The sequence below is a fragment of the Lissotriton helveticus genome, chromosome 5_1, assembly GCF_964261635.1.
Source record: "Lissotriton helveticus chromosome 5_1, aLisHel1.1, whole genome shotgun sequence".
NCBI classification, from domain to species: domain Eukaryota; kingdom Metazoa; phylum Chordata; class Amphibia; order Caudata; family Salamandridae; genus Lissotriton; species Lissotriton helveticus.
Window position 1 is genome coordinate 937,428,826 of NC_136065.1, and position 25,274 is coordinate 937,454,099.

Sequence of the window (25,274 nt, forward strand, 5' to 3'; positions counted from 1 at the left end):
CAGGTTTGACTGCATTGGTTTTCCCCAAATCATGTGGTTTCCATCTATTCACTTTTTCTAAAGGAGGATTCCATTGAAAGAGATACTTTGAAAACTGTGACTTGTCCACCTCCACCTCATTCACTGCCTCTCTTAGGACTTGTGTTAGGGTTTGTGTGTTTTACTTGTTTGTATTAAAATGGTCAACCTTTTCATTCTAACTGTGATGCAAGGAGTTTGAACTGGAATGCAAATCATAGTTGAGAGGCGCTTATTACTTCAATTGTAAGGCACTCGGATTACCTTCGGTATCAAGTTTGCGCTATATAAAACTTTATAAATAAATAAAATAAATAGCCAGGCTGCACTTTTTTGTTGTTGGGCACGATGGAGTGCAACCCTGGGAGGAAATACTGAATCCCGAACCTCACTGGAAGGGCATGCGTGGCGTAGGCCAAATTAAAGAAGCTTAGTGGCTGCAGTCTCTGGGAAATGGACTTGTGATCTTGCTGACCTCCGTGTTGCCTGCGAGACCCACGTCCCTAGCCTCAAAATGACTGAGGCAACTGCTGCATTGGTTGAGGATGACTAATGCTCTCTACTCCAGCATCCTGAAGAAGCTTTTGAATTTTCTGAACTGATGTGGAAACTGCTTGGCTGGGCTCAAGAGACTAGGAGTTCGCACTATGGCTCTAATGTCTTTACAATGATTCAGGGCAGACCCACAGGATTTCACCAAAAAGACATGATCCAACCAGGACATATCCATGAACTCTAGCGAGAGATGCTGCAGACGAATACAATAGGGAAAGCACCGGACTTGATGCAAACTACTCCAGGGGGACAGTGGTGCCGGTGAGTGACATTGGCGCGAATCAGGCAAAGACGCGGCCCCCATTTTCTCCTCGATGCTGCACAGCGTGGGGAGAGGTGCAAGTCACCCAGGAAGGCATTGCAATGGCTATCTGGGGGCTGCGGCAGGCAGAAATATGGGCGTGAATTGCCAGGGCAATGTGTATATTCCACCGATCTCCGATTCAAACTGGAATCAGCGCTGACTGACTTCAAAATGGCGCCTGTGACTGACATAATGCCTTGAGATAACTCTGGAACCTCTCACCAGCCAGTCCCTCTACAGTAGCAGCGGGAGGCGTCCCCTATTCCCCCGACGGGCGCTCCATTTGAGCCTTCAGCTGCCCATAGCCCTTTCACATTACGGAAAACATTCCAGCTTTGAGAACCAATGAAAGATGCAGATGCCCACCTGAGACTTGGGACCGGCCGAATGAAACACCAGGGTCAGAATCTCTTGCCTGACCCCGTGTTGGCACCCATGAGATCAATCTGACTCAACTGCCCGACTATAACATGGCAGCCTATCCTCATTCCCTTTCCTATCCTGCCACCCTCGTCTTCTACACTCGCCCGTCTCTGGACTCAATGACCTTCGGTCACTTCCTGATCTTCACACTAAGCCGGCTGAGCATGAATCACATGGCCAATTCCCGGTGGAGCTGCTCCGACAGCTATAGGGGAGATTGGCTCTGGCACACTGCTATGGCCGTCACCTACCCGGCCAGACTTCAGACATATGTCTTGTTAGTTTCACTGCTGCAGTCTCCTTCCTGTGGTCGCACAACTCTCCTTGGTCTTTTGTTGGGTCTTGATTTTCTTGCTCGCTAGTAACTCCTGTCTTGAATACGTAATCATGCTGTAACTAATGTGAAAGATTTATAACTTGTAACATGCTGTTTCCTTATGTAAAGCGCTCCGATACCTCCGGGTCTAGCCAGCGCTATATAAAACTCAAATAAAAAAATCTGTTTTATCCGGGTCAGCAGGAATCACACATTTGGCTGCATTTGGACCATCACAAAGTTTTTAAACCAAAGGCCCTAGGGTCTTTTCCGGGGCCTACGGTAAGATCTCACTAGCCAGGTCTCAGAGGCTATGTGTGTTCCAACTCAACATAGAAACTGCCTTGACTGATTTCAATGTAAGGCTAGTTTAGGAGAACATTTGTTTTCCAAATGCTTCAATCCTTCAGGACTCCCTACAGGAAGGGTAATTGGGAATTACATGTTTTTCACCCTGCTGGTTAAAGCCTGAACCACCGGGCCATCAGGGGGCGAGCATTTAGTGAAAAAATCAGGACAGTAAAGCACCATCTGTAACACCTGGCCACCTGCCTATTCACTAGCGGGGAAATGTAAGGATTTTTATTTTTTTATATGGTCACCCTCATGTTTGTCGACTGATGCTGCTGTTTTTTTGACTCAGAGTGCACAGAGGCCTGATAACCAGATCTCAGTTCCAGTGCATTGATCCCAAAGTGTAAATCAAATTGTCAATGCTCGATTGGAAATGGCTAACTTACCTGTAAGTCCCTAGCATATGGTACCCAGGCATGTAAGTAAAGGAGTACCCCAGGGCTGACAGCACTAGTTGTGCCACCCTGAGGGTCTCATAAGTACAAAGTCAATGTACAATGATGAAGCATGGCACCTATCCAGGTCTATGAGGGCTTTTGATTTTTGAAGGGTCACAACCCCAGCGTGACCCGAAGAATAGTTGTTGACCTACATATACACTGATTCTTTTGTAGGAACTGCATACATTTATTAAGGTCACTACGTTACCTGTTAATCTGTGTAAGTCATCCCATCTGGCAGGCCTACGAGCCCTAAGGCAGGGGGCAACACATGGCATGGGCAGGATATGTATTTCACATGTTCTGATGGTAAGCACGCAAAACCAAAGTTTCTATTGTGGAAAGACTTGGACACCAAATTGGTGAGTACAGGATTACACGCTGACCCCCTCATCGGTGCTAACTTGAACGGTGCAACAAAAGTGGGCACTGCAAGGTATCAAACGACTCATTACATTAAGCCCGACTTGTATCTCAAGTCGAAATAAATCTAACTTGTTGCAGTGTGTAGTTTTTACAAAGCTGCTACTTTGGTGCCTTTAAAACTTCAATGCCTTCTGGGGCACACATGGAGCCTGTTGCACGAGACCGCTTTCTGCCTTCCTGGAGAGATGAGCCAACGACTTTCAGGAAGGAGAACCATGAGGGATTGCAGGCCAAGGAGATGTTACCCCCCTCCTGCAGGAAGCCAAGTTGGTGTTAGTCCCAAAAGGCAGGCTTCAAAGGGGAAGCCACCTCACAGTTTAGGCAGGCAGGCAGGCTGGCAGAGAGGTGGAAACCAGTTGCCAAACTGATTTCCTCACAGACGTGATGCTCTGAGGAAGCCACACCCTAGGGGTGGGCTAGGGAAGGTCTGTACACAGAGAAAGGGGTCTCACCATCTTGGGAGTGGGCAGAATGGGAAAGCCAAACACCACACTCCACACGACGTGGTCACCAGTCGGAAGTGAACCTGGTAGCTCATTGGCTACCAACTGCATTCTACCCTGAGGGCACTTTCAGAGCATAAGAGAGGTACCCTGGCACCCAGACCTCAGAGCTCAACCGATTTCAACAAAGTACAGAAGGACTGCCAAGTGCACTGAGTGACCAGCAAAGAGAGGCTGCACCGCTGGCTAGCAAAGAGAGGGACAGTGCCTGCCGTGTCCTACTCAAGGACAAGCAATCTCCAGAGCACACTCAAGCCAAGATGACTCCAGGGGCCAGCTGTCTGGTCGCCTATTTGCAGCACACGGACATAACAGCGAAAGCCTGCTGGGGAAATTGGTAGCCCAAAGTCTTCAAGCCACTACCTTAACCACCATGGAGCAACGATGACCAAGACCAGACGCACAGAGTTGCACCTGAGCTCGCTGAGCATGGGAGTGCTGTCAGAGTTGCTGGAACCCTCAGAATGCAAGTTATCGACACAGGAAAGATTGGCCTGTGAAGGCAACAAGGGGCAACTGGTAGTCCATTGGCAGCTGAACTTTGGACAAACTGGAGAGGACTTTGCAAGACGTCAACCCTGCAACCAGGACTCCCACACCCTCTTCGTGGGCTGAGGAATCTCTTCAGGAAGACTCTTGTCGTCCATGTCGCATCTACAGCATCCTTGGAGCATCTTCAGCATCCTTCATCCCTTGCATCAAGGCCACTCCATAGGAATCCATTGTTAAGCGGATAAAGTGCCTAGAACTGCCCGAGGACTGCTTTTGTGTGAAGGCAACTGTTTATCAGGACCTTGCACATCCCCCTGACTAGCACCCTGCTGGAGTTGGTCACCCAAGTACTTCTAACCAACTGCAATGACGCTTACCTAAGCCTTCTCGTTTCGAAGTATTCAACTAGTTGACTTTGCAAAGGCTTGTTTGCAGCGGAGTGAAAATACTTTTATTTATTATTACTTTGAAAATGATTATCTTTGGTACCGCCAGTAGATCTTTTTCATTGCAGTGTCTAAATTCTTATAAATACAGTCTTTTACACATTGGTGTCAGATTTCTTAGGTGTCAAGCCAATTTCTTCTTCAATTGTTTTGGTGCTCTTTAAATGCTTTATGCTTGTTCCTCTGTGCAAGCTTTGCTGCTCAGTGCCACAGCTACCCAGGGTTGAGGGTTTTACAGAAAAAAACTACTAGAAGAAAAGGGGTTGGTCAGTGTATTACACGGGGAGGTCGCACAACCACACCATATAATACACCCCATTTCCTCACAGCAAGAACTTGACTTCGACCTAATGCCCATCAAGGTATCAGGGGGGGCCTTGATAAAGGGAAGCAAGGTTCAGCTGCCCATCGGACTACTACTGCAAATGATGCCCTCTATTCCGTAAGTGGTCCAAGTGTTAAGTTGAACCCTATGCAAGGGGATGTAGCAAACTACTGTCCTCTAATTAGTCCATGTAAAAGGACCAACGACATAATGAGGGTGGTGTTCACAATGATGTCCCTCTGGTGGTGTACCTTGTTCAGAGTCAAAGCCAAAAAGATAATGAAACCTCTGCTGGTGCGGCCACCCTGGAAGAGGCACGCCAAATAATTTATAATCAGTCACTGTATCATATGCACGGTCACTGGAATTATGCAATTGCACAGCAGCAGCAATTTTTGCTTGGTTATAGAATTGACTCATTTGCCACATAATCCATCATCTGCTGCATAATCTGCACATTTTAACAAAATAAATGTTTATTTCTAGCTCCAACACTTCAACGGGTACGGAAAAAAGCAGCGACAAGTTGCGCAGCGGAAGGCCCTCTGCAAAGCTGGACTGGTCACCTTTCTGTTACTTATTGGTATATTTGGGTGTTAAACAGGTGCTAATGAGGTGCAACCAATACCCAGTGTTCACAATTTTGAAATGATGAAATTAAGTAATACTATTACAAAATGTGCTACAATATGCTGCATAATTTGACTTTTATCGATGCATAATTTAATCAACCCTGCCGCATAATTTGGCAATCTCCTAACACATAATTCCAGTGGCCTTGATCATATGTTTGCAGTCACAGTGTGATTGTCGAGGTGATGGTTGTAGAAACATCCACGTTCAGCCCATCAAAAACTTTTCCCTTTCAATCTTAATTGTACAAATTGTCAGCCCAGTCAACATGTTTCATCTCTTCCATGGGGCTTCATCAGGAAATAATTGATGAACATACTCTTACACAAACAATGCACAGTACAATCCATGAGTATCTAAAAGTACATTTACAACATATGTCGCATAGACCTTTTTGGTAATGTTACATTTTCAGCTTCTCCCTCATTTGTAAGTATATTTGTGCAGTATACGAGATTTGTTGGCAGTTGAACCTCTTGGAGTAAGGGCCCAATGTTAGACCTGAGAGCCTTAGGGCAGTCATCCCCCCTACCCCCAATTTTCTGCTTTCTTCCTCCCCTTCTCTGACCTTGTTTTCGCCGGTATTAGGACCCTGAACATTTTTCCACTGCCAACCAGTTCTAAAATGTATGGGCTCTCACCCCTAAATATGCTAACATTGGTTCATCCCCCACTGGCAAATGTAATTTACTTATAAATCCCTAGTAAAATGGTAATATATGTACCCAAGGCCTGTAATCACAGGATGTACGTGCCATTTCTGAGACTCGTACTCAGGTTCCCAGATTCGAGGTCGACCGCCCTGGCAGTTAGGCCAGCTCCTCTCACCTGCACTTGATGGGGAGAATGCAGAACAATGTCATATATTCACCCCAGTACAGGGATCTGGGCCTAAATCCATTGTTTTTTGCTCCTCGTGCCATTCCAGTTTGAACCCAGCCATATGCAAATCAGTCTTGTCCCTTCACCCAATGGGAACAGTCCACCCCAAACTGCCAGGCCAGGTCCTCCCCAGACTGTAAAAAAAGGCTCCTAGGACCGGTTTCGGGGCTTCACCCCTCATCAGCCAGGATAGCTTGACGCACAAGTTACTTACCTTCGGTAACGATATATCTGTAAGAAACAGTAGTTAGTGTTAGATTCCTTACCTTAGAATATCCCCAGACGTCAGACTCGATCTGGAAAGTTTCGCGTAGCAGTACCCCTGCGCGTTGGTGGGCGTCGTCTGCGGCTCCGCGTCCGTCGTCGTAATCGCCGGGATGACGGAGTACTTAGACACCGCCCTCGCGCGCTGATGTCAGTTCTTGTACATACCTTTCCGCACCAGGAACCCAGAGCCATGCCAGAGACCGACACTGGTGCCATGAAACTAGGGCCCTCAAAGGGAAATACCTTAACCCTAGATATCGGTTCACAGAACGGGGAGGATGGGTGGGGCGGTAAGGAATCTAACACTAACTACTGTTTCTTACAGATATATCGTAACCGAAGGGAAGTAACTTGTGCATCTGAAAGAAACAGGTTAGTGTTAGATTCCTTACCTTAGAATAGATACCCCAGCAATACCAACCCCGGTGGTGGGTCTGCGAACCAAGATCACACCAGAAAGTCCTGGAGAACGAAACGGCCGAAAAAGCCATCCCTCCGGACTTGGCTGTCCATGCTGTAGTGTCTAGCAAGCATGTGCAGCGAGGCCCACGTAGCTGCCTGACAGATGTCCTGCAAGGGGACTCGCCGACCCAGGGCAGTTGTAGCCGCTGTGCCCGAGTGGAATGGGCCCTCAGCCCAACAGGAGGCTCCTTTCTAGCCAAAGAGTAACAGACCTTGATGCACAACACGACCCACCGAGAGATGGTTTGTTTGTGCACCGCCCGTCCCTTCTTCGCGCCCATGTAACGAACAAAGAGCTGGTCGTCCACCCGGAACTGGTGTGTGCGATCTAGGTAGAAGGAGAGCGCACATTTTGGGTCCAGGTGGTGGAGCCTCTCTTCCTCCTTCGAAGGATGCGGAGGCGGAAAGAAGGTGGCCCGATGTGAAAGGCTGTGACTACCTTGGGCAGGAAAGAAGGACGAGTCCTCAGAACAACTTTGTCCGGATGGACAGAGAGGAAAGGAGGTTTAGAAGATAGAGCCTGGAGCTCACTCACTCTCCTAGCAGAGGTGATGGCAACCAGGAATGCAGTCTTAAGAGTTAGAAGACGAAGAGGGCAATTGTGAAGTGGCTCGAAAGGAGCGCACATCAGATAGGTTAGAACATGGTTCAAGTCCCACTGAGGCATCACGAAAGGAACAGGAGGAAACATGTGCGTGATGCCCTTCAAGAATCTATTTACAACAGGGGACTTGAAAAGAGAAGGATGATCAGGAAGCCTCAAGAAGGCAGAAATGGCAGAGAGGTAGCCCTTAAAAGTGCCCAGAGCCCTGCTGAGCAAGAGGAAAAAAGGAAGAGGAGAACCTCTGAAAGGGGGGCAGAAAGAGGATCCAGAGCCTGTGCTGTGCACCATGCCACAAATTTCTTCCACATGCAGGCGTATACCGATTTTGTGGAGGGACGCCTGGCTGCCAGAATCACATCACAGACTTCAGGAGGATAGTCAAATGGCCTCAACTGTCGCCGCTCAATCTCCACGCATGTAGGTGGAGACTGGACAGGTTCGGGTGGAGGACCGTCCCCTGCTGCTGCGACAGAAGGCCCTCCCGAAGAGGCAGACGAATCGGGGGATCGACTGACACGCTGAGTAGCTCGGGATACCAGTACCTTCGTGCCCAGTCCGGAGCCACAAGGATGACTTGGGCCCGGTTGCACCCTATCTTCTTCAGCACTCTGGGCAGAAGTGGTATAGGTGCAAAGGCGTACAACAGACCGCAGCTCCACTCGCGACGAAGAGCGTCTCAGAGCGAGTGCTGCCTTGGAAATTCCAATGCGCAGAACTGATGACAGAGTGTGTTCTCTTTGGTGGCGAATAGATCTAACCGAGGCTCTCCCCACTGCTGAAAGAGACCTTGCGCCATGTCCGAGTTCAGACGCCATTCATGATCCATCATGCACCGGCGGCTGAGTTTGTCCGCCCTGGCTTACAGAGAACCTGCCAGGTGTTGAACCACCAGGGTGACGCCCTGGCGTTCCAGCCATTGCCAGAGACGCAGAGCCTCCTGACAAAGGGTCCACGACCCCACCCCTCCCTGTTTGCTGCAGTACCACATGGCGGTGGTGTTGTCCGTGAACACCTGCACTACACTCCCCCGGACAGAGGGGAGGAATGCCTTCAGTGCAAGTCGGATCGCCCGCAGCTCCAGAAGGTTGATATGGAGCCGGGACTCCGCCGGAGACCAGAGGCCCCTGATCTCCGCCTCTCCCAAGTGGGACGCATCAGTCACAACCACGTGCTCCGGATGGGGTAGGGAGAGGGATCTGCTGCTGACCCAATCGCGGTTCGTGAGCCACCACTGCAACTGTCTTGCAGGGCAGTGCCCTCCGAGATCAAGACATGGTCAGACAAGTTGCCCTGATGCTGGGCCCACTGAAACTTCAGGTCCCACTGCAGAGCCCACCTCCGGGACCTGGCGTGATGCACCAGAAGGATGCAGGAGGCCATCAGCCCCAGAAGCCGCAGCGTCAACCTGACCAAGACTCGGGATAAAGGCTGAAAGATCGGAATCAGAGCCTGAATATCCCGAACCTGCAGTTCGGAAGGATACACCCGAAACTGTGCCGAGTCCAGAACCGCTCCGATGAAGAGGAGCTTCTGAGAGGGGCACAGGTGTGACTTCGGCACATTGATGGAGAACCCCAGCAGGTGCAGGAGGTCGGCCTTAGTCTGGCGGTGGCTGACGACCGTCTGCGGCAAGCCCGCCTTCAACAGCCAGTCGTTGAGATAGGGGAAGACTGACACCCCTGATCGGCGCAAATGAGCTGCGATCACCGCCATCACTTTCGTGAACACCCGAGGGGCGCTGGTAAGGCCCAAGGGGAGCACAGTAAACTGAAAGTGCTTGTGGCCTACCGTGAACCGCAGGTAACGCCAGTGGGTCGGCAGGACGGGGGTATGGAAATATGCGTCCTGCAAGTCCAACCCTACCATCTAGTCTCCAGGGTCTAGGACAGCTAGGACCTGAGCCAAGGTCAGCATCTTGAACTTCTCCTGCCGGAGGAAGCTGTTCACGCTCCGGAGGTCCAAGATAGTGCATAGGCCTCCTTTGCCCTTTCTTGGCAACCATGTCCTACTTCTGGCCCAGGAACACGCTCAATGGCCCCCTTGGCCAAGAGGGCCGTAACTTCCCCCGACATGCGGTGGTACTGCGGTGGCATGGCTGGAGGGGTCGCCTCGAAGGGAAGGGAGTAGCCCCTTAGGACGATTTACAGCACCCACCTGTCCGATGTGATGGTGCGCTAGTGGAGTAGGTGATAGGTGATGGTGAACCCTGCCCCCCACTGGCATTGAGTGGGCCTGAAAGCACGGACTAGGAGGGCTTTGAGGCGGATGCGGACTTGCCTTGCCGTTGTCACCTGGCACCGCCACGGTGGTTCCCACGTCCGCCGCTGCGTTGAGGTTAGTTTTTCGGCCTGTGGCTGGCAAGACGTAAAGGGGTGCCCCTTCCTTGGCCATGAAAGGGGCGAAAGGCAGAAGTTTGCTGGCGCTGGCCCGACAAGCCCAAGGACTTGGCTGTAGCCCTGGAGTCCTTGAAACGCTCAGCGCACTGTCTGCCTTGTCGCCAAAAAGCCGACGGCCATCGAGCGGCATGTCCATGAGCGTGGCCAACAGCCGAAAGGTTGGCGGACCTGAGAGAGGCGTGGCGACGAACCACCACCGTCGTGGAAATCGCTCTACCTAGCGAGTCCATGGTATCCAATCCACATCGTATGGAGTAATGCGCTGCATCCCGCCCTTCCGCAAGGGCTTGAGCGAGCTTTGCCGGGCCTCCGCCGCGCACTGCGGCAGCACGTCCGCAACTGTATCCCACAGAGAGTGGGTGTAACGGCCCAAAAGGCAAGCGGTGTTGACAGACCGCAGCCCCAAACTGAGTGAGGAGAACAGCTTCTTACCAAACTGGTCATACCTTTTGGATTCCCGATCTGGCGGGGCAGTCGGGAATGCGGTCTGGGAATTAGAGGCCTGATAACCAGACTCTCAGGGGTGGGGTGGGTGGACAGACAGCAAGGGTCGCCCGGAGCCGGGCGGTGGCGTCGGGCCACGTTCCGATCTACAGGAAGGCCTGTAGCGGGCTTGGACCAGGTGCCCAGCAGAACGTCAGAGAGGGCTTCATTAAATGGCAGGAGAGGCTCCGAGGAGCTTGCCTGCAGTTTGAGCACCTCAGTGAGGAGGTTAGTCCTCACGGCCGCGACGGGGAGCTCAAGAGCCAAGGCCTTGGCCGCCCTCGTCAACACCACGCTGTAAGCAGCCCCCTCCTCCGTAGCCACGGTAGGAGGGGAGACAAATCCAGTGTCGGGCGAAGTGTCCAGTCCACTGGCCTCATCTAGCTCAACTGGCCAGTCCTGATCCGACTGGCACTCCTGTGCCAGAGGGTCCTCAGACCCCCCGACATCCATCTCCTGATAGGGTAAAATGATGGCGCCAGATCGTAGATGAATTGCTCATCTCTCGGCGTCGAGACCGACGCCGGATCCGGACCGGGGCTGGGACGACGTCGTCCGGAGACGGCGTCGGGGGCGACACCCTTGGTGACAGCGCCGGCGGAGGGATTGTGAGGTCGACCGGCGTCGTCACGGATCCAGGCCTGGATCCTGAGGGGCCCTGCGGCGTCGGGACCGGAGTCGTCAACGAGGCCGGGGCCGAATCACCAGACAGTGCCGGGGCCGGAGCCGCCGGCCTGCTTGGGCTCCCGGACGGATCTGCGGGGCCCGAAGGCACCTCTGCAGGATCCGGCAGAGGGAAGCGCGACCTCATGGCCATGAGGAAGGCGTTGATCTCCTCCGGCGTCGCGTGCAGCCCAGGAACCGGCGGGTATGGAGCTGGACGCGGCGCTTGCGGCTCCGGCAGAGCCGCGTCAGCAGTGTCAGCAGTGTCGCCCGAACCCCCGGCCGCGTCGCGCGAGCATCAGGGGGAGTCAGAAGAGCGATGTTGCTTCTTCGACTTCTTGTGCCTCAACTTACCTGAGAACTTTGAACCCGACGTGTGGTGTTGACTCGCCGAGCTGTGATGACTGCGGCCCGCAACCGGTCCCTTCACCTCCTCCTGGACCGGGACCTCGAGCGCCGCAGGGCCGACTGCCGGATCTCGAGTCGCTTACGGGACCGCTCCCGCCTAGATTTCGACGTCAAGGCCCGGCAGTCGGGGCACGACTTGTCATCATGGTCGGCCACGAGGCAATAAAGGCACCGACGGTGGGGATCGGTAACCAACATCAGTCGGCTACAGTCGTCACAGGGCTTGATTTGGTGCCTGTATCCTGTCTCTGATCACATGACTGGGTGTAGTTGGCAGTTGGGCTTTGTGCATTAGTCCTAGACAGCCACGCACAATGGGAGCTTAGGTGCGTCTCCAAAGGCTGTTTTTGGCAGGACTAGAAGGAGGAGCTGGTTACAGCCTCAACTTACACATGAATAGGCTGTGTCCTGTCCACACACAAAGGGCTGCATACTTCCCTGTAGGGAGTCTGGAGCCAGGGCAAGAAAGGAGGACCTCTGTACACTTCAAAGGCATGTCTTTGAAGTCTCCCCAACTTCAAAGGTCCCACTGGGTACAAGTCCTGGAACTCAGACACCAGTACACATCTGGACCTGTGGATTCTCCGCCAGGAGAAAGAACCACTGTGCTGCTGAAGGACTGTCACTTTGCTGGACTGATTTGCTGGTCTGCTACCCTCTTGCCTGTGTGAGAAGAACTGGACCTGCATCACTTGTCCCTAGAACCCAATGTGATTCCAGGGCTAACTTGCTGGCCTCCTGATCTGAAGCCTCAGGGACATAACAGGTTTCCAACCCCTGCACCTGGACGATTACCACGGGTAGACTCACAGATGGCAGTGATGCCACCCCAGTCCTGGAACTTGGAAGTAAGCCTAAAGTGCTTGCCAGCAGAGTCAAAACATCTCTGCTGAAAGATGCATGCCCAAGCAGAAGTGATGCATCTCTTCAGCTGAGTGGTGCATCGCTGAGCAGAACCAATGCATCATCGCTGCTGCATGGATTGGACAGATTGCAAAAGACTTGCATCGTCATCGCCTCCCACATCGTGGGATGATGCATCGCCTTTGGAACCGCCGCTCTGCAACGCTTTTCCCGGAGCAAGCTCTTCGCATCTCTCATCGATGGCAGCCTCGATGCTGACACCAGAACTCCACATCGCAACTTCACCGTACATCGGAACAGACGCATTGCCTCTGCCTTGCCTCGCATCCTCAACCCCAGACGTTGCATTGCAAGTCCTGCCTACAGGACCATTGATATCAACGCAACAGGACCATTGATATCAACGCAACAGGACCTTGCACTGCAGCCCTGTATGGACTGACGCCTTGCCTTGGCTATGTGTTGCATCTTTGATGCGGATCCACGCAACGCTCCGAAACCAGGATTTAAGGTACTTTGTTCAGCGAGCTTAACTGAGTCCCTGTAGCCGGCCAGCGTCCCATCGCAGTCTGCCTCAACTTGTGACTTTGTCCTGGCCCAGTTGACCAGATATCCCCAATAGCTCTTTGTGCTTTATGGTGCTATTTTTCACTACAAACTTTAAAAACCAATATCTCCAGTATTGGATTTTTGCCGTTTTGGTCTTATTTTATTTATTAAAGTCAGATCTATTTTTCTGACTTGGTGTGGAATCTTTGTGTGTGGTGTATTCACTGTTTTAGCGTTTGAAGTGTTGCACAAATACTTTACACACAGCCTCAAAGTTAAGCCTGACTGCTCTGTGCCGAGCTACCAGAGGATGAGCACAGGTTATTTTAGGATTTGCCTGCCTCTAACCCGGATTAGTATTGTGGTTGCTGCCTGATCAAGGCTCATACCCCAGTCACCTAGTAACACAGTTTTAAACACCCAAGGAGACTGAAACTGGAAAACAATTGGACTGGTGCAGTTAGGCAGGACCATTACTGCTATTGCTATAATTTCATTACGTCCTGATAGAGACTTTGGTACAGTGTCAGGCTGTATGACAGCCGGTTGCTCTTTAGTAATTTTGAAGCATGACATCAGTCAAGATCAGACTGAAGTCTGTTCAAGGTCTTACAGCAGAATCAGCACTGAATTCTCTACCGGCATAGAGGAGGAATGGCTGGAGAAGGAGTAGGCGTGTTTACTCAAGTCAGAACGGGACGAGGAACGGGTCATCTAAGTCAGATGTTGCTGGGACAGAACCCACTCACAGAAACCAGACTGAAGTCCCTGCTGTTCCTTGGGGCCAGAAGTCACACCAGAGGAATACGGAACTGTGCCGAAAATCTGCAGCGTGGACTCTTTGGAGGCCACAATCTGCTGTGGCGGAGCAAACAGCCCAAGTAAATTGGGGCACAATGGCATCAATTGGTGAAATCTGCTCTGCAACTGGAGGGAGACCAAATGACATTGTGATGCCCTCCCACCTCCTTAGATACTGAGTGATGCAATGGGGTAGAATTCTGCTTTGCTTTTTATTTAGGTGTGCATTTAATTTAGATTTTAACTTACCGGAGGACTTTACATATGAAGTAGACCTCTCGAAGAATGGCCCCGGGGCCACAACAGAGTCCACGACCTGAAGCAGGGCTTACGAGAGGGCAGCAACTTCTGTTCGGTAATGTACAACTTCTCGGTCCCAGATTGCTTTTGGTTGCAGGAAGGCACATTTATTGCACAATTTTGAGTCGTGTTCCGAGCCCAAACACCGCACACACCTTGTGAAGGTCTGTGACCAACATCTGTTGTCTACAGTCACAGCATGGTTTGAAACCTGTAATTTCAGAAGGTGACATCATTGTTCCCCAGCATACTGGTTATTGTTTTAGGAATCGTGCTCCACATCAGTTTTGGAAGGTGTGGAAAGAAAGGAACTGAAGTCATCGTGCAGTGATGGTGCTTATATGTGCTCCGCTCTGTCACTTCCGGGGCAGTACAGAGCCACCGTGGAGCCACACACTGCCACCAGCGGCACGCAAGAGCATGGATTGATAAAGAATTTCAAACCCCATTTGGCATCTCAAGAGCTTTCCAAGGAGAAAAATCTAAGGTTCAAAGTATCCATCAGAACAAAATTAGGCTTCGATTTGCTTGTTTTTTTTCCTGAACAATATACACATAAAAGTTGTCTGCTGGTAAATTCACATACATTACCTTGTGAATAAGGTCCAGAATTTCTTTGTTGCTTTCCAGAATAGAAAATTGAAAAATGTGCCTGAGCATGTCTTGAAGAATAGGAGTCAACCAGAGGGAATAGCTCTGTAAACAGACAAAGCAAACTGGGTTACAAATGAAAAAGCTCAGTTCAATTTATTTTCAAATCAAGACAAGCAGTTCCTCTTGGTAATCTGGGATAAAATGATTTCAGTTGAAGACCTGGTTATATCCTGATCTAAAGTCAAAGACTTATTTCGGGCCAATATTTATAAATGGGATTAAGGCTTCTTCTATATCTTAAAGAAGAATATCATCAACTTATCTCAATTCAGTTAATCTGTTTCTACATATCCCAACATTAAAACTCTGAAAGGCAAGCTTTGTTTTGAAATGTTGCACTGAAATGTATTGACAATAGCATTTTAAGGAGGCTAAAAGTAAATAGCATTGGCAAAGCCAATAGGTCTCGCCTATGCAAGAACTTTTGGCTTTGCCAATGTGTTTTGGTACTGCTGTGCACCAGCGTGGTTGTTCACCATGGCTAAAAGTTAGTGGCGCAGGGGAGAGTAGAATGGAGAAGAGTGGACTAGTGTGTTGTGGAGTGGCACAGTTTTTCCTGTATTGGAGTGTAATAGAGTGAAGTTGCATAGAGTAGAAAGGACTGGGATAGAGTGCATTGGCGTAGAGCAGGGGTCTTCAAACTGTGGGGTGCGACCCCCAGGGGGGCCGTAGAGCGATGCAAAGGGGGTCACGCATTCCCAGTCACACTTCTGCCCAGGCCCAAGGGCTTCAGCTCCCTCTTCCCCCGTCCTGTGTCTCAGCCAGGGCTGCTGCAGTGCAACTCGAGCTGCTGGGGGCTCAGCTGGGCAGTGTCTGGAGTCTTATCTCCAGCACGCCCGTCAGAGTTTCACAGGTCTTTAAAGACCATTTGCATATTTACATGCCTTTGTAAACTGGTTACAGAGGCGTAGTATTTTTCCCTGGTTCCAGTACCCCCTGGGTCCTCACTCTGCCTATTCCATATTTTCATATTTTACATTTACAGCTGTAGTGTGAGAATGTATTTCATGAAAAGGAATATAAAGTAGGGTTGCTAAAAGAAAAATGCCTGCTGTGTGTTGTTTAAAGAGCCTGCAAAGACCTCTTCTTGACACTAAATAGACTTATGAATAAACAAGCATTGGAATAGCCAATAGGTCTCGCCTTTGGGACCTTATAAGTGTTTAGTTACCCAGCACAATATCCTTGGTGCAACAACATCAGCTGTTGCATGGCTAAACACTTATAAGGTCCCAAAGGCGAGACCTATTGGCTATGCCAATGCTTGTTGATTTAAGTTACAGAAGATGTTGTTGCTTTCAGCCATATATCGAACACTGTCCCCTTTCCAGCTAGTATCACAGGTCCCACGCTTTTAGTTTCTTCCACCAATGATTAAAACTCAGTTAGCCTTAATGAGCTGAAATTCAGTATCAGGTTTTCAATAAACCTCGTAATCCCCTGTGCGTGATCAGTGTTATTAGAATCCCAGCCTCGCTGTAAATTAATTTCTGCTCACTTTGCTAATCCTATTGTACTTCCAAAGTTTTATGTCTCGGCGTCCTTCCACCTTCACCACAGCGTTCGTCTGCTGAGTCGGCTTGCAATAGTCTACCGCAGCCTGGCCTCCTTTGGGGTGGTTTGGAGCAATGAACCCGCCTGACCAGTGCCCGTGTGACCTGCTGGAGATGCAGATGCAAACCTCCAGCAAACCACAGGAGCTAAAACGTCAAGGGAACACTAAAGGGGCAGCCAAGAATAAAACTCTGCCTGTTACGATGCTGCCCTTTAAAAACTTGTGGAGACGGAAGTCTGGATTTATTTTCCTCCCCAATACGAGAGCGGCCATAGTTCAAAAAAGGGGGACACACTTCCCACACCAGTGTGGGCCAGTAAATCTAGTGACTGTAGCTGCAGACTTTGAATCACTGGCACACAGAGGTTCTAATCCAGACTTCAGCTCAGCAGCATGTGATTTTGGGCAAAACACGTATTCTCTTTGTGGCCAGGAAATAATGTTAACGTAACCGGTTCTGTTGTAAAACGTTATAGTGCCCTAGGCTCGTGCTATAAATAAACTGTAAACAAGCTCACCACCAAGCAGATATTTGCAATAAACCGAAGGAAACAGTCAGAGGCAACTTGGAAAAAATTCTAGAAAATAAGCATAACCAGAGAGAGCAAAAAAAGGGCTATGATGCAGTCTGACGGAAACAAGAAATAGCAAATGAGTTTTGCAGCAGCAAATTAACCAAAAAAGATCACAACAACAATATCCAGAAGGAGGGCTGGGAGAAAGGCACAAGGATTAAAAGAGCCTGACTGAGAAGTGAGTGTGGGAGTGCAGGATGGAGGAAGCAGTGAGGCAGCGGGGAGAGACGGATAAAATGGAAAGCAGATAGTAATCAAGGTCAGAGGACAGACAGATTTTGAAGAAGAAAGGGGGGGCGAAGGGAGCAGCTATTGAGTGTGGGTCAAAATGCAATAGACAGCAGGAGAAGGATCGGCGTGAATCAAAACAATGCAGAGTTGGAGACCAGGAGGAGTGCAGGGCTGAAGGAGACTGCAGACACATGCTCTGATGCACTCTCAGTGCATGTGCAAAAGTAGATAAAAACAAGACGTGCGAAAGTGGAGATCTGTGGTGGGGAGAGGGAGGGAATTGAAGCGCGGAGAGAGGCACGCAAAACGCGCGTCCACGCACATGCACTCAAGCTCTAGGCTGGCCATGGCAGCATCTGGTAGCACTTTTTTTTATCCCTTTACTAAAAGTCGAGCAAGCAGCGCATACGCTGCTCTAGGCTCGTCCTAAAAAGTATGTATTCATTCATTATGCGGCTTTTCTGTCTTTGTTCTCTTTAATTAACAGTCATGGATCATTGAGGCAGCCCTAGAACACAATTAAAAGTGATTTGTACTTATATTTGCTGTTCGAACTATGCACAGATAAGTGCTTAAAAAACAGCTTTAGGTGACTGCTTATTTTTGTACCGACTGGGCCATCAAAATAATCTGCTGGCAACCCTAACCATAGGACTGGAAGTTTGTTGCAGGATCAGCAGATTATTTCTTCCACCCTTGATCCCGGATTAATGCCATAACAGCAATAGTTTAACTTAGATCTTAAACCCTTCGCCGCTGTCAGTAACATGCTGAGTTACTTCAAGTGTCTGGGCATGCACCCTGCATTCAGACAACTCACTCCTCATTCTCATCCTTCCCTTTCATGCTCACCCTGCACTCACAGCAATCACAATGCACTCACACTGATCACCATGCACTCACACCATTCACCCGCTCACCCTGAATTCACAATGATCACTCTGTACTCACAATGCATTTGCGCTGTTCACCCTATACCTCACCCTGCAGTCACACAAGCACACTACTCCCCCTGCACTCACGTGCCACTTCACTCACCTGTCCCCTCACTGCTCAATATATAACTCACTCAAACAAGCCCATCAGTAATCATACAAGTTTTTCAAGTTTAATGTTTATTGCTCGATTAATTAAAATCATCACAATACCCCCTACATAAAAAGAATAAGTTTCATCTTCTCAAACAGCTAGAGTTGTCATATATACAAAAGTGCAACTGTGCTGACTCCCATACTTTTCAAATGTGTAAAAAATCTATTATTTTAAAATCATTCTAAAACTATATTTAGATCAAATAGCAGCTAAAAGTTAAAATTATGTACCAACCACTTCAAAAGTATGGGAATTTGTTACATACAGTTATGATTAAAGATCATCCACTTGCAATAGGAAGCTGTTGACTAATCTCATAAACTTGACTCCTCGGCAAGACAAGATGTACGACGAACCCTCCAGCCACCTTATCACTGCTTGTCTGCTAGTGCGAATGTTCAGGTTGATAAAAATCGCCTTTAGGTATTGTCTCCTTTGAGTTAACATGACTGGGCATGCGCACAGCAAATGGGCCAAGGTTTCCTTTTGGAATCCGCATAAGCGACAACGTTCTGAGTTAAAAACTGTCAACCAAGAGGGGGATAAATCCTTAGAGACATGCACCCCCATCCTGAACTTTAGGAAGCACATCTTCAAAAAGGAACTAAAATTGGCAGATAAGTAGGTTTGTGGCTTCGAAGACTTGTATGAGTTCATGACTGTCCATCTATGCCGTCTCTTTGTGAGTGCAAATTTATCTTCCAATAAAGATTTCTTTTTACTTGCGACATTGACAGTTTTGTTAAAGGACGCTCGGTCCATCTTGTTGTCCCATGCTGATTGGAGTTTCAAAGTGGCCAAAGATGTACTCAGGTAGCTCCCCCAAGAGTTTGGGGTTTCTTGCTCATTCTGTGACCTTACTTCATCCCAGCAAAGTCTATTTAGAGTGTCCACTTCGGATGACCGGAGGGTGTGAAAGAATTTGATAAAGTTGCACATTTCCCTGTATTTGAGGTCCTGAAGCCCGAATTCCAGTCTTACCTGGGCGGGTGAGGCACATTTTGGCAAATCAAAAACTGCTTTATAGATTTTTGACTGCAATTCGTTCTGAAAATGCGAATCTTTGCCACACCAAGGGATAAGACCGTATGACAAGCTTGGTTGGATTTGAGCAGCCATGACTTTTAACAAATGCGAATGGTTAGGACAGTCCAATTTTCTACGAAGGGATCTGTAAGCATAGATCAGGGACTGGGTTTTTGCTTTGAGGGACATTTTGTGTTCCTTGTGACTTGTGCCCTGCCCGAAAATTACGCCCAAATATTTGTATGAACTTATTTCTTCCACGTGGGCCCCCTTAACGCTCCATTTGAACTTTAATTTCCTACTGTCAGCCAGACGAACGCTTTTTGTTTTCTCTTCGTTTATCTCTAGCTGATTCGAATCCAAGTAGGATACCAGGTTGTTTATTGATCTTTGTAGTCCCACTGGGGTTTGGCTTAGCAGGACTATATTGTCTGCATATTGGAGGATTGCGGCTGGCTTGTTGGCCAGTTTCGGGGGGTGGCAATCAGGGTTTTCAAAGTATCGGGCAATGTCCGATAAATACAGATTAAAAAGACTTGGGGCCAAGACACAGCCTTGCTTCAGGCCACTTCGTGTTGGGATACTTGCAGTGGTGCTCGACCCGTTTCCCAGCTTGACTCTTGTCCAGGTGTCAGTGTACAAAGTTACAGTGGCGGTGAGGAGTGCATTTGGTATGCCCCATCTTTTAAGTTTGCTCCATAAATGATTCCTGCTCACTCTGTCAAATGCTGATTTGATATCCACGAAACAGGCTAGGAGGTGGACTTTCCTTCTTTGCGCCTGTTCTGTCAAGAGGGCTAGGGTTGCAAGGTTCGATTGAGTGCCCATGCCTTGCCTGAATCCGGTTTGGAAGTTGGGGGATGATGTTTTGTTCCTCCATCCAACGTTGCAGATGGTTCAATAGGCACGAGGCGTATAGATTGGCTTCTACGTCAATCAAGGAGATTAATCTACAATTCTCTGGCTTACCATGGTCTCCCTTTTTATATATGGGGTGAATGCCAGACCCCCTCCAGGAAGCTGGAATATTAGAATTTTCATAGATCTCGTTGAAAACTGGTGTTAGGATTTCAGACCATAGATCTGGGTTATTCTTAAAGATTGCGTTTGGAATACAGTTTGGCCCAGCCGCTCCCTCGGACTTTAATTTCTTTATGAGGGTTTTTAGTTCTTTCTCATTTGTCAGAGGAGTTTGCTCTTCGAAAGAGGACTTTATATGGGGTAGATTGGCTGTTTTTGTTGCATGACTCGGTGAAGCTTGTGCCTCCTTTTGGTCATGGTATTGCCCCTGGGGTTGTGGTTCTGAGTCCCTCCTAGATTGGTTAAACAAGGTCTTTACATGGTCTGTCCAGATTTCAGCACCGATACCTGCCTGTTGCTGAAGTGTTGGACCCGTTGTTAACATGTTCATAATCCCCCAGAAATCGCTGGTATTGGGTTTTTTACCAGCTATTAGTAGTTGCTGCCAGATTGATTCTTTGTATTCTGATTTTGCTTTCCCCAACTTCTTTCTGTAAACACACCTTAGTGTCTGCAACTTTGTTTTTTCTTGTTTTAGGTCCTTTTTTCCCACTCGGGATAGACGTCGCACTTCTCTCGCGATCTCTCTTTTGCGCGTTTTGAGATCGTGGTTGAACCATGGGTCCCTTTTGACTGTATTTAAGGTTCTCTGTGACTTGGTTACCAGGAAGGTTTGGAGTAAAAACTCAATCATTTGCTCCCAAGAGCTTACGCGAGCACCTTCTTGAACTAGGCCTTGGGTTTCAATAAAGGCCTTTACTTTGTTCTCAATAAGTTCAGGAGCCTCTCCTCGCCATTTTACTTTACGCAGGTTGAACGTTTCTGGATACTGCGTAATGCTGTTGTTCTTCTGGGCGAAGTTTGTTTTATTCTTCAGATTCAATATTAACGGCAGATGATCACTTTCAGCTCGTGTAATTATTCTGAAATTGTTTATTTCTGAGAGCTGCTTAATACTCGTTATAATAAAATCTAATGTCGAAACGACTTTTCCACTCAGGTATGTTGCCGCTGGAGGCGAGTCCCACGGGGATTTACCATTCATAATTATTAAGTCGAGTGTTGCTAGTTTGCGGGCAAAGTTCAGCGCACCGTTCGATATTTTTTGGTTTCTTCCCCGATTGGTCGCTAAAAGATTGGTGTTAAAATCGCCGGCGATCACCAGTTCAGCGTTTGTGTGGCTTTTCTGCAATACTTTTAGCAGTTTTATAAGAGTTATGTATTTACCATTTTGCTTCTTTCTCTCTGGGTGGATATAAACATTTATTAGGAGGAGAGTTTTGGTTTGTTCCTTGCCGGTTACCTTGGTCACTTGGATCCACTTTGCCCCTGTGTCTATTTCTTCAGTTTTCCAATTCAGTTTTTGAGTTATGAAGGTTGATAAGCCCCCTATCTATTATGACAAATAGCGGGTATTGAAACTATGGAGATATTATATACCTTATTTATCGATCTTATTTTGTTTGTGGTTTGTGGTACAAATGGTACCTATTTGCTGACATATTATGAGCAGTTGGCTTCGTTCCAAGATGGCCGCCATATTACTTCGCTGTATACACATCGGGGAAGGTGGGACGGATCCTGACTACGTATGACGCCTTTCCGGACAGCATAGACAATTTGCCTTTTAAAAATGGCGCGGAATGTTGGGCGCCGTCTTTCGGAGGTACGGGAAACTTGTGCCATATCACAGGTATGAGGGGAGTGATGGGCCAAACTGTGGGGGCATTGTTTGCTCCACGCGGCATTCCCTTATGGATACTTCGCCCTATCTTTACAATAGGTGCTGGGAACTTGTTTCATCTGCATTACGGGTGAAATCCCGACAGGATACACATCGGGTCATATCGTGGTGAAGTGCATCTTGTACCTATGGTCCCCGTCTCTCCCTGGGAATGATGCTCAAACTTAGGTATGTTTCAAGGGCGAGTCTCCGTAATCTGGGTTATGCTGATCCGGTTTGGTTTGTTTTTTATGAAAACTCTTCTTTGTTTAATTCTTATGTGCATCATTAGGATACGATGATGTGACATTTCCATGACGCTGAAGATTGTGAGGGGCGTTTACTGATTACTGTTGAGCACATTGGGTAAATAGTTTTAGGTATTTGGGGGATACTAATTGTAGGGGGTGATTTTTTGTTCTTATATTGTTCATACAATTGAATGTGTTCCGATTTTTCAGACTGCGTCATGCTTTGGGCGGAAACGCTATGGCACTCATGATGCTTGAGATCCCATTATTATTACTTTATGTGTGGGGTGGACTTTGTGAACCGGTTTTTAAAAGTTGCTCTTGACGATATGGGCGGTTTTATTTTCGAGCTCTAAGTGGTACTGTCGAGTAACTAACATACATCTTCTACATTGTAGATACAATTTATTTATATTGAGGTACTTTATCCACAAACCCAGCTGTTCCTAATTGAACATGGAGCACGCATAGAGGTGAGATGGGATCATATCTGGGTATCTATTGCCCGATTATCTTGTCTACCTATAGTTGAAATTAATTTTATTTGGGGCATGTCACCAGATTGTCCCACTTTCAATTTTCAACTTCTCTCAACAGTTGGGACATGAAATCGGTTCATTATTGGGGTCTTGGAAACTAGTGGTTATCGCCAGGTATGACCGTTACAATTTCTGGTTTCTAATCTTGACTAGGAACGAGGTGGGACTCTACAGAGATCTGAAGTGACTATATATTTTTAGGCACCGTCTACATGGCTGGCACTATACAATAATGTGGCATTCTGTTGCTTTGTTTGACGACATCCTGATTGTGAATCTCTTGTCTGAACTGTATTGGGTTTACCATTCACTATCAAGGGTTGTAGACCCTGTGATTTTTTGGATTTGGTGAAAACCTTATGATTGACTTTTTGAAACATAGGAGGACCCCCCATACAGGAAGATATTAGTTATCGACCTATGAATAGGAATACTCCCTTTGGAAACGTCATTGGTGTTAATTCTGTGAATAGTTCGAGGTACATATCCATATTTGGACTCTTTTGACCTGCACCCTTTGAATGTTCTCTTTACGCCTACCTCATGGTTTACCATAACAATTTTCCAATATGAATTTCTTTTTTTTTCTTGTAAATGATAGTACTGACATTTTCTATTTGGAGGATGTATGGGTTCTGGTGATACTAATCTTTGGACATTTTCCTGATATTAGAATGTGAATACCTGGGATGATACAACCCTGATGAGGCTTTTTTGTGAGGACTCTAGTTCACCTGACACAGATCACTATATTTAGGTGTTTTTTGCGTAAGGTGAGATGACATTGGATGATACTTCTCAATTCTCTCTTCTTTTAAATTTAAATATACATCATGACTCGGTCCCTTTCTCTCTCGTTTTTTCCTTTCTCCTTTTCTTTCTCCTTTTTCCCTTTGCTCTACCCTCAACTAGATCCATCTGTCTGGGAAGAGCAACTACATTATTGCAATAATGCATGTTTTTTAGTCAAAATGTTTATAATTTTGAAGAACTAATATGCTCTTTTGATACCTCTGTTATTCATGCATTTTTCTCCTTTTTCTTGGTTTTAATAATCCTAAATGTAATTTATATGTATGTCTCATGTATAGATGTACAATTTTTTGCTTTGGGTATATATATTTATGTTGTGTAAGGTTTAGTGTGAAAAATATACTTTTTGTATTGTATATTTATGTCTTATACATGTATATTTATGTCTGTGTATATTATGACTTTTGCAGCCCTGACGAAGTTTCCGGGGCACTAGGAGAACGAAACGCGGTGGCTGTGCGCCCCTTTTTTAAGAAAATGAAATAATATAAATAAAGAGAAGAAACTTTCAAAATAGCTTTCTGCGCAATTGACTTCATTGGAGTGCACCTTCCATTTCCTATGAATATCTATCTACATGCATGCCCTACACCAAGGGTACAGCCACGCTAGAATGCAAGCAAGAAGCAATAGCACCAAAACAGCTGTGCCCGGGGTGCCTAAGTGCCAGTCCCACAGTCAGACCCTTTTCCCATTAAGTATTGTTTTGTCACAGTTCCATTATTACCCGCCTCCACAATTCAAAGACACATCGCAATAGAGGCAAGCAGAACACAGTTGGACAGCGTAAGCCATAATAGATACAGTTGTCACCAACAGTCTATACCCGAGGCAAGACGACCAACATCAGACAATAAACAAGCATTTACAATGCAACGGTTTCGCCTTTGCCAAAGTTTGAGCTTTTGGCATTGCAAATGACAAAATGTTTATTTATGTTTTGGTTTTCAAAACCGATAAATAAATGGCATTGTCATTTACAATGCCAATAGCTTAATACCTTGCAAATCTCACGTATTTACGCGAGTTTGAGCTATTGACATTGTAAATATCGCGTTTTATTTATGTTTCAAAACACACACACAGCCACACACACATATAATGTGATTTGAGGCAAATGCTTTATTTCGGCAAGCTTCCCTTTTCTTCATTTTCACAAGTGAGAGCAGCCTCAAATACCTGAGTTCAGGCTGTGCACTGTACAAACACTTCTTACGTGTTTGACTTAATAAGCCTATAATACTGCTCCATCCATAAGAAGACTCTAGGCCATATAAAGGTGCACTAAACAACTGACTTGCCTTAGTTCACTAAAACATTGTCATCAGGGTGGAAGAAGGAACGATTCTTAGTCCATGTTTAAAAACAATTTTAATAAATACCTCTCAATGCACTGATATAATCTAAAATACTATGGTGAAAGGGCCCACGTGTTAAAGAAATATACACCTTTTTACAAAACAAATGACACCACCATATCATACTCCAACGTGGTTTTTGTTGCATGATTTACATGCCAAATTTGGAAATAAGCCAATTCTGCCATGTTTTAAGGAGAGAGCACAAGCACTTTAGCCCTGGTTAGCAGTGGTAAAGTGAGCAGAGCCCTAAAGCCAGCAAAAACGGAATCAGCAAACAGGAGGATTAAAAGGCAAACGTTTAGATGGGAAACCACGTCGAGGATGCTAACAATACTCCTAAAACCCTGCATGTAACATTGACCTTGACGTGCTTCCACTCGATTCCTCTCCTTTCCTTCTTCAGTGACCCTCTTTTTGCCTGTATCCTCTGCATGTCTTCTACTTCGGCGTTTAGCCTTCTCTCAGTCTCATGTATGCCTTGATCTATTTTATTGTAATTCTGAAATTAGCTGATACCTCG

The 25,274-nt window shown here is 47.4% G+C and overlaps 1 protein-coding gene across 2 annotated transcripts in view; it reads right to left on the bottom strand.

The window, feature by feature from the left end:
- Positions 1–25,274, bottom strand: part of BTAF1 (B-TFIID TATA-box binding protein associated factor 1) — a 984,515-nt gene that overhangs the window by 628,177 nt on the left and 331,064 nt on the right. For both annotated transcript variants that reach the window (XM_078643429.1, XM_078643428.1), the window contains exon 15: positions 14,506–14,610. In XM_078643429.1, the coding sequence (XP_078499555.1) occupies positions 14,506–14,610 (105 nt within the window). The remainder of the gene's footprint in view (positions 1–14,505; positions 14,611–25,274) is intronic.